Consider the following 10,746-nt stretch of genomic DNA (forward strand, 5'->3'; position numbering starts at 1 on the left):
TAATTAAGAAAATATGAAAGATAGCTAGAGTATAGATCCATCAACTATTTTACAACATCGTAAAAGAAACTAAGCACAAAATATAAAAAATGACTAGAGTATAGATACATCAACGATTCTACAACATCGTAAAAGAAACTAAGCAAATACAAAAAAATATTAATTACACGAGTGGAAAGATATTAATCAAGTTGGGATTCAAGAATAAAGTGTATAGAAGATTAAACATCCAAAAAGATAAATCTAAATCATATGAAAGGAAACATTCAATACATTGTAGTTTGCTACACATAGTCGCTACAATACATTGTGTCTTGCTAGTGAATATGCTGGAAATAATCTAGTTTCAATAGAAGTAGCATAATAGGTTTGAAAATTAGGATTTTGAGTTTAATTACTAGTTTGCTTGTAACTGTTTCATAATTCCAAGGTCCAAGAAAAAATTCAATGCTTTATTATTTTTAAACTTAATATATAAATATATTTTCACATTATAAATTTATTCGGTACGGTTCGGTAATTTTTCAGTTTATTTTCATAAAATAAAAAACCCTACCCTAATTATCGGTACGGTTATAGATTTATATAAAAACCTACGGTTTTATCAAAAGAAACCTAAAATTCGATTCGGTATGGTACAATTGAGTCGGTTTAATCGGTTTTTAAATATCCATTGACACCCCTAGTCACAAGGGTGGTCACTTCGTTGAAAAATTTCACTGTGTATATAGGAAAAATATTATGTTTTAGAGGTATATAACACATATTGAACACTCTTTGTCGCGATTTTTTTTTTATTTCTTTCAAATTTGAATACCTTTAGGAAAATTCCTAGCTCCTTTCGGACATGTGGCTTCGCCCCTGCTTGTAGGGGCAAGTTTCTAGAGCAAAAAAATAAAGTCGTTAATTTTAAGTGAATTAGTTTTTTTATATATCTATGTTAAATTGTTATGATTATTGGCAATATACCTGAGTAAAAAAATTCACACATTTAAATCATGAAAGAAACAATTTATAACCACTCGTATTAAACATGCATCCCCATCCGCTTTTCAAAACTTGAGAAATTCAATTTTTCCTTTTAATTAATAGTACTAATATTTCTACCACATTAATTCTTATTGTTGATATTTCAACAAGAAGATGTAAGACGAATATCTTATATATCAAGTTGATTTGACAAACTCGAAGTCTTTATCCCAATGTGTGTGTCTTAGCTAATCTGTGTACAAAGTCAACTTGAGCATTAATGTAAATACTATTCCTCCTGTCCATGATCAATTTACTTTTTTGGGTTCAAAATAAGTGTTAGATTTATATAATCAAGAAAAAATTTAATTTATTTTTTCAAGATTATTCTTATGTAGGTATTTCTAAAAAATCATTTACTCCTCACATTTGAAAAGAAAAGTGTTACTATAATTATGGTGCAACATTTAATAAAAGATAGTTTACTCACACTAACTATTTTCGTCTAGAATTTAATATTTCCTTAATGAATGTGTTCAAAGCAAATTGACCACTTATTATGTACCGGAGGGAGAACTCCCATATTATTATGCTAAAACCAACGCAAGCAAGCACAAGTGATATCATTCATTTGCCGTTAACCATCCATTTTTCAACTCTATTATTTTGTGCTTATATATATATATATATATATATATATATATATATATATATATATATATATATATATATATCCCTTTTTTAAAAGAAAAAAGTTTTGCAGATAATCATTCAATTTTCAGTTTATTGCATCAAAGTCATAAAACTAAATTCTAAGACGAAAAATATAATTCAGTCATCTCTATACATCATAGAAACTAGAAAAAAGGCCAACCAGGAGCGTAGCCATCTTGCTTGAAGCGGTATCACAAATTATAAATAAAATTAAAATTTTGGATATAAATATAAAAAATGATATCACTTGCCATTACAATAATTTATTCATTTGTTCAATTATTGACATCGCTTACGAAAATTTCTGCATATTCCGCTGACATCAACAAAATATTAAATCTGAAACATAAGTATTTTTCTAGTAGTACCTCAAATAATGGTAATTTTTCTCTGTTAGATTAGCAATAGTGATACAAATAGATCTCTAAGGGCATCTCCAACTTTTACCCTATTTTTGATCCCCAAAATAGAGATTTTTCCATTTTGGGGACAACTTACTCCAATCATTCCCCCATTTTTTTCCCCAAAGTTTTTTATATTCTTTTCTCTCTTTTATATTATATTATTATCTTTCATTTTAATTTTCATTAAACAAATTTCATCTTTTATTTTTATTAATTTGTAATTTCTATTAAAACAATTTCATAAAATTTCAAATAATATAATTTGTAAGAAATTATTATAGATTAACTAATAATTCAAATAAAAGTGAAATCATTGCGATACAAGATTAATTAAATACATATTACATAACGATAAAATTCATTTGAAATACTACATAAATATTCAACTTCAACCTCTAATAAAATTAACTTACAATTTTACGTAAAAATAATAAATACACGAAAATTAATTTATCAAAATTATACGCCAAAGTTATGATGTAAAAAATATTATAAAGACATTACATAAACATAATTATGTATATATAAAGAAATAAATTAAAAGATTAAATAATAATAAAAATATATGAATAGTAATGGGAGATGAATAGTGTACCCCATATTTGAGGGAATACTATTCATCCCCGATTTTGGGGACAAAAATTGAGAAGGATTAAAGCTTCATTACCCTAAAAATTGCCCCAATTATGAAGAAATGGGGTAAGGTTGGAGACGGCCTAACATGATCACTGCAATGGAATGACAATATGGAGGCCAAAACTAGGCTTTTTTTACAAGTAATTTTCAAATAAAAGCTGAAACACAACTGTGCCAAATTAATAAGAGCAATCACTGTAATAGAGGAAAATAAAATAATCAACTAAGAATATAGCTTAAACTCACTCTCATTCTTTTTTCTTTTTTCTTTAGGCCAATCACTGAGCATCATAGTGCATAAGGTATTGCACATTCACGCCGGGTCCAGAAAAGAGCCATATTTCAAGGAGTGTGAAGTAGACAGTTTAGCCTGATGCAAGCATTAACGGCTGATTCGACGACTCGAACCCGTGACCTATATATATAGTTACCGTTAATCAAATACTCCCGCCACTCTCATTCTTTAACATGAGTACTAAATTTGTTAATAATTGATTGCCTTTGAAAATCTCATATCTCGAAATAACAACCGAATTGAACATGACCACTGTACTCATCTGGAGTCTCTACTTTTATCCACGCTCTTACTTTTTCACTCATATCCAAAGCATAAACACTATGGAGTTCATCATATTCTTCATTTCCCACCAATATCAACTTCCCTTGACACGCTGTCAAATATGCCACGTTGGAAATCTGAGCTGGCAACCTTGCCACCATCTGCCACGTAGCATGTTCCTTCACGACCACGTCACCGTCTTGGCACATGTATAATCTCCCATCATCACCTTCAGTGCAAGTATGAGGAGAATTATTAACACTCAAGGAGTCATCTACAAAACTCCACTGCCACGTGGCAAAGTCGAACACCTCAGCATTTTTCTCAAAGTGACCTTGTGCCCACGTAGGATAACCGCCAATGACGTGGAATTTACCTTCATGAAACACAACCTTACATTCGTCTCTCTGCATCACCATGTCAGGCACTGTAACCCACTCGTCTTTCACGACGTCGTATAACAGAACCGACTTCAGCGCGTTCTTCTCGTCGTCATGTCCGCCGGCGACGAGGATGACCTGATCGGAATCCGAACCGCATCCGAAAAACAACCTCTGCTGACCTGGCATATCCGCTCCACGTCGCCACGTTCCGGATATGAAGTTGTAGATAAAAACACAGTCCATAACCCGCCAAGTAACCGGGTCACACCCGCCAATCACTACTAAATCGGATCCAACTCCAACAATCCGGCAAAAATTCGGCAACCCGTCAATCAACTCCGGTATCGGCGGCAAGTCGTACCAACAGCCGTTTTCCGGGTCACAGATGGAGAGACGGTAAATCTGGGTAGACGAGAGGGTAGTGTCACCCTGAGGCTTTTTTACAGTAGCAACCATAGCTTGGACCATGGCTAAAACGGGTCGGGTGAACCCGGAAATTTTCCGCCGTTTTCGAAACTCCGGCAGCGTAATCTCGCCGTTCCAGGTCTTGCATATTGAAGCTGCTTTAGAAAACTGGTCAATAGGAAGTCGTATGAGACATTCAATCGCTATGTCATTAGGTAGCCCTGGGATCAGGTCCATGGCTTTTGATTTGTATGATATGAATATTGCTATTAAAACTGTATAGTTTCAGAAGAAATTACGAAGTGAATTTAGTTGGGTTTTTTCAGTGTTGTAATGTGAGTGGATAAATAAAGAAGAAGGAAGGACATAAATTATGAGGCATGGTTTCACAAAACCGTAAGCGGATGTTTTTTTATACTGTTTTGCGCATGAATTGACAATAGGGACAAAACTGAGTTTACCTTTGGAAGAAATAACCTAAATATCCATCCCCAGGCCCCAGCCACTTAAATTAAATATAACTATTTTGAAGGTATATATATATATATATATATATATATATATATATATATATATAATGATGGATCCAGGATTTTGGGTTCGTGGGTGCTTAACTTTTTTTGACATGCAGTTACTAATATATATATCAATCACATAGTATAATAAGTGCACAATTATTTGAATATGACGGTCAAAAAAATTAATAAAAAAATTCGTATTAATATTATAGATGCGTGTAAAGAAAAATGAGCGGGAGAGATTTTTTTTTTAATGGATTTTGCCACTCTAGAGAAACTATTTATTTGTAGAAGAGGACGAACTATGGAGTTTCTTCCTTTCTTTGTTATGGGGAATTATTAGGTAAAATAGAAAAGGAAAAATTAAAAAAGAGGAAGGTAAAATAAAATTTAGTGAAAAAGTAGTCTGAAAAGGAAATAAATAAAGTAATAGTATTGGATAAAAAATGTAGCTACTGGATTAGATATTTTCCTTCAAAAAAACCTAATTGACCCGAAAGAAAGAAAGTAAAATTGACCCTGTTAAGAGTACGATTCAATCTCTCAACCCCACACTAAGTAAAAGCACACACTACCCTTGCTTGACCGAAGCACCTATTAGTTCCTTTGTATTATGGGTGATTTCTTATTTAAGGCCTAAAGTTTTTTGTATAATTATACATATTTCGTGGAAGTTTAATGGGTGCTGAAACACCTAAATTTAGTATATGAATTCGCATATATATATATATATATAATTAATATATAATTTACATATATCAATTAGGAAAAGTAAACAATAAATTAATTATTTATATAATTTTTTTGAAGCACTAGTAGGCACGGAGAATTCGAGAAGAGATAAAGGGGATCAAGTTGTGCATCTCTCATAGTCGACAAGTAGGGCAACTTGGTTATTACGGTTATAATCAAGATTTAAAATTGCTGTCTATTTATAGAGGATCAGAGGTCTATTTCCTTTGCTCTGATGGTAAGCAACCCCCACTTCCAACCGAGAGGTTGTGAGTTCGAGTCTCCCCAAGAGCAAGGTGGGAAGTTCTTGGAGGGAAGGATGCCGGAGGTCTATTTGGAAACAGTCTCTCTACCCTAGGGTAAGGATAAGGTCTGCGTACACACTACCCTCCCCAGACCCTACTAAGTGGGATTATACTGGGTTGTTATTGTTGTTGTTGTTGTTGTTGTAGAGGTCTATTTCCTTCGGTCCATAATAAGTGATCAATTTATTTTTTTATTTTGGTCCAAAATAAGTGTCTATTTGTATAATCAAGAAAGAATTCAATTTATTTTTACAAAATTACCCTTATGTACATATTCCTAAAAAGTTTTCTTACTCCTCACATTAAATATTTAATTAAGAGTAGTTTAGTCATTCTAGTTATTTTTGTATAGAATTTAGTATTTTCTTAATGAACGTGCCAAAAGTAAATTGGTCACTTATTTTAAAAAATCCAAAGGATTTTATAGTCTCTATTGTTTTCATTATTCCATATTTTTTTGGCAACACATCCCTTTCTGACCCCGTTCGTTACTGTTTACTGCTGGTCACTAATGGTTTCTTATTAATCTTAGTGGGCGTCTGGACATAAGAATTATAAAATTCCAAAAAAAAGTGAAAAAGAATTTCTAGTGAAAATGGTATTTGAAAATTTGAGTTGTGTTTGGACATGAATATAATTTTGGGTTATTTTTGAAATTATGTCAGTAATGAGTGAATTTTGAAAAACAGCTTTTTGGAGTTTTTCAAATTTTCAAAAAATTCCAACATTCATCTTCAAGTGAAAATTAAAAAATTTATGGGCAAACGTTGTTTTAAAAAAAAAAAGTAAATTTTTTTGAAAAAAAATGAATTTTTTTTTATGTCCAAACAGGCTCTTAGTCTTTTCATTATTTAATATCTATATATGTTTGCAATACATCCTTTGCTGACTCCGTTCATTGTTGTTTACTGCTAGTCAGAGATGGTTTTTTAGTCTTAGTAGGCGTTTGGACACAAAAATATGATTTTTAGAAGAAAAAAGTTAGTTTCTAGAGTGAAGTTGAAACAAGATATTGATATGCATTCCACTTGAAAAAATATTATAATTTTGTGAGAGGAAATAGAACTTTAAATAAAAAAGTATTTCACCACTTTTTCAAACTTGGAAACTCATCTTCAATTTTTTTTAAGAATTCGGTCAATGTATATCCAAACAAGCTTTGAAAAAAAAAAAATCGACAAATAGGAAAAAAAAAATTGTATGAACGGAGGTAGGAGTCTTCAAATCGAACCAAAAAACTGCATCAAACGAAAAAATCAAACTAAAAAGATTAAAAAACTCGATTAGGTTTGGTCTGATTTGGTTTGGTATTGAGTAAAAAATTTTGAACCAAACTTACATATAAATATATAATTTTATATATTTTTAAGACTTTATATAGAAATTCCTTTAAAACATATCTACAAATATTTGGGATCCTCCCATGAGATCTAATATTTAATAGAATTATGAAGTGCATTCATTTCTATTTATTTTAAATAATGGGTTATATCATCACTTTCTTACCAAGTGTCATTAAAATGCGTCAATCTCTTTGTTCTTTCATACTCATATGTCAAGATCTATTCCATTCTTATATCTTTTTTTCGAATTTGAAATGGTAGTTCGATAATTTTAAAATTAAATAGAATATGTCATTATTTAGGTTTCATATTTATTTTTATGTTCAATTATTAAACTCGATTAACCTTAAGCTTACATCAAAAAAATTATTGCTATAAGACTAAGAAAATAACTATCATGTGTTACTTACAAAATTCTCCCATAAGAATATATTAATAGATCATATGTTTGTCAGTTTTTTTTTTTAATTTTTACGAAACATATATTTACTTATCAAAACTTTATCTATAACTTTAACGAAGTAAGATTGAAACAATATTTATGTAACAAAAAAAAATCGAAAAATCGTCAAAACTGAACTAATCCAAATCAATATAATTGATTTGGTTTGATATTGATAAAACCGAACCAACCGGGTTGATGGACATCCCTAAACAACGGGAGAAATTCAAAAATAGCCAGATTTACAAGTGATCATTCAAAAATAACCATAGTTTCAAAAGTAATCGAAATTTTGCCACTTTTCATGTAAAGATAAATCTGAACGAAAACACTGTTCAAAATTCGAAAAAATACTCCAGCATAATATACTGGAGTTTCAGTATAATATACCGGTTCAGTATAATATACTGGAGCCAACAAATATGTCGGTCTAACATAATATGCTGAAAGTTCATACACAGGTTCATCGAACTCCAGTATATTATGCTGGACTGGTCTCTGTTGCAGCAAAATAGTAACTGTTTTTCAATGACTTGGCAAACGCTGACTATTTTTGAATGACCAATCTGAAAACTGGTTAGCCCGTAATATTTTAAACCTAAACAACGGGCAGTAGTCTTTTCATTATTTTATTATCTATGTTTGTTATTTTATCCCTTTCCTATCCGTTTTGTTACTGTTTACTCTTTTTTGGTATTTAGCTATCCGAACACGTGCGGCATGAATCACGTTAATGACGTATAACTCATCTAATTTTACTCTAGTGTAGTGTTATATGAGATGAGTCTCGATTGAACGAATCAATGGTATGACGATTCTCTTGTAGAAACATTTAACAAAATCAGAGAATTAAAAAAAATAAAGGGGATAATAAGTATGAATTTAGATAAAACTTAGCTGAAGTTGACAAAAAAATTGTGGATGTTGACATAATGTTTGAACATAAACTTCCTTATCTAAGTTGATAATTTGTGTGTGTTAAGTTGAAGATTGAAAATTTTCACTTAAAATACAAATTCGAAATGAAAATAATGTTATTTATATTTACAATAAATATTTCACATGAAGTCAAATTCTAAATCCAAAACATCCTTATCAATTTTCTTTCTCTTTAAAACTTCATTACCAAATTCGATTTGCAAATACAGTCAAACCTCTCTATAACAGCCTCGTTTGTTCCGAATATTTTTGGATATTATAGCGAAGTGATGTTATAAAGAACATATATTATAACATAACATAAAAATTGGTTCTGAAAAAGCTTGGCTTTTATAGTGAAGTGTTGTTATATAGGAATGTTGTTATAGAGATGTCTCACTGTATTAGTAAAGCAGCATTTGCGCATGAATTTATGACCTAAATATCTGTAGAAGGCGTATGCAACATTAAGGTGACAAATTCAATTGAACTCATAACTTTTGATGCAGAGCATGGATTTATCTATAAAAATCTATTAAACTTGCAATAAATATATATTAGTAGATATGAACCCATATCTAATGAGTTCAATACTAAAAATCTTAAAGGTTGAACATCCGCCTCCGAATATGTGCACGTTTATTAAAATGATCAACCCTGCTTGCCTATTTTACATTCTTTCTCATAACCATTTTATTCAAAGGCTAATTAAGGCATGATCTATGAAGTATGAGCATGCTGCTTAGCATTTTGGAGCCTCAAACTGACATAATATAATGATTTGGTTGCTTCAACTTTAATAAGTTAAAAAACATTTTATCGAATTATTTATTAACTTAGTCTAACTTCTTCTTTTCCACATTACATTCTAATATACGCTATTAGTTTTCAGCACCTTAAGTGATGCTTTCATAGAATCAATATGACTAATATAATCCTTGCTAATGAAATAGGAAAGCTATGCTAACATTTATTTAAATGGTATGCGTACGTTGACAGTATCTTACATCCATTTCACAACTTTGGCGTTTAAAAAAAAAAAGGCAAACAATTCACATTATTACATCAAAGGCGATATATATTATATATCTGCGTTTTTAAGTTCCAATAGACGAAGATATAGCTTGTTTGAATAACCAATGCTTAGAGTGTTTGAAAATCGATTCAAAGTCGGAGTGGGAAATCAAATTTATTTAAGATTTGATATTTGTTAGTTTATGTAATTCTTATCTAAAAAAGATTTATATCAGAATTATATAGGAATATGTTTTTTAGTTTCTAAGTAAAGTACGTTTTATACTATTATAAATAAAAATATTGTTAGCTATTTTCTGGTGGAAATATGTGGAGAAATGTGAAGAAAATTTAGAGATTTTAATTATATTATTTTTCCTTTATAGAGGATCTTTGAATTTTTGTGTTACTAATTTGTGCCTATGTTTTTTTTTTTTAAAATTTTAATCAAAGGTCCATCACAGTGGCGAAGCAAAGGTCCATTATCATGATGACATAGTAAGGTAGATCATCTTGTTCTAACTTCAAAGAAGCTCTAACTTGTCTAGCTAGGAAGAGAAATAGCTTCATTGAACATATGAAATGTTCTTATATTTTCTCCAAAAAATAATTAATTGATCTACTACCACATTGCCTTCTCTATATGTATATGCAATACAGAAGGTTCCTATGTCAACATATTCTCTAATCTGCTCAAACATATATATGTTTAATCTGCCAAGAAGGTCTCATATCTTTGTTAATCATATTCACTATCAACAAAGAGTATGATTCCACCAACACATTAAAGGATCCATATTGCCAGCATATTTTAATTCCCTGCAATATAGCCTATGTTTGTAAAGGAAACTCGATATTTATACATCTAGCTTAATTAGTATCTCCGTATTTTCCTCGCAACATTTCGGTGGGAGTACATACTAGAAACTGTACGGGCCAAAAATTATTTTAGTTATGAATAAACCATATCAGCATTAAGAGGGTCTTCAAAGGCTGCCACATGTCAATAGTATAACTTCGACAAAAGGGATGCTCAAGGTCGAAGTGGTCTCACAAGAGATGAAGTGCGAGGTCGAGGAGTTAACATAGATCAAGGTCGATGACGAGCACTCGTCTTAAACAGAGTAATAACGGCTAGTTTTAGGATAAGACTCTAAAGAGAATATTCCAATGGTTATTCTCTGTATCTGTGCTATTAGAGTTTTTTGGCACATGTTTCTTATAAATAGAAAGAAACATAGTTATAGGGGACATTTGTAAGACAACACAATGACGTTCTCTGAAGAATCTTGCTTCATTACATACAGACAAAATATACTTTTTTCTTGAGATTCTTGTCTAACTTTTCCCCCACGATCCAAGAAGAATTTAAATATTCAAAGGTTCATCAATCATTCATCATTG

The 10,746-nt window shown here is 30.8% G+C and overlaps 1 protein-coding gene across 1 annotated transcript; it reads right to left on the reverse strand.

The window, feature by feature from the left end:
- Positions 1–2,731: 2,731 nt before the first annotated feature.
- LOC107783780 (F-box/kelch-repeat protein At1g80440-like) lies at positions 2,732–4,542 on the reverse strand. Its single transcript, XM_016604798.2, has one exon. The coding sequence runs from the start codon at positions 4,305–4,307 to the stop codon at positions 3,234–3,236; it is 1,074 nt and encodes a 357-aa protein (XP_016460284.1). The 5' UTR covers positions 4,308–4,542; the 3' UTR covers positions 2,732–3,233.
- Between the last annotated feature and the right edge of the window lie 6,204 nt (positions 4,543–10,746).

Source organism: Nicotiana tabacum, chromosome 8, assembly GCF_000715075.1.
Source record: "Nicotiana tabacum cultivar K326 chromosome 8, ASM71507v2, whole genome shotgun sequence".
Classification (NCBI taxonomy): Eukaryota; Viridiplantae; Streptophyta; class Magnoliopsida; order Solanales; family Solanaceae; genus Nicotiana; species Nicotiana tabacum.

Excerpts from the sequence above, each read along its gene's own strand:
- LOC107783780 (XM_016604798.2), bottom strand. The coding sequence starts at position 4,307 with ATGGACCTGATCCCAGGGCTACCTAATGACATAGCGATTGAATGTCTC.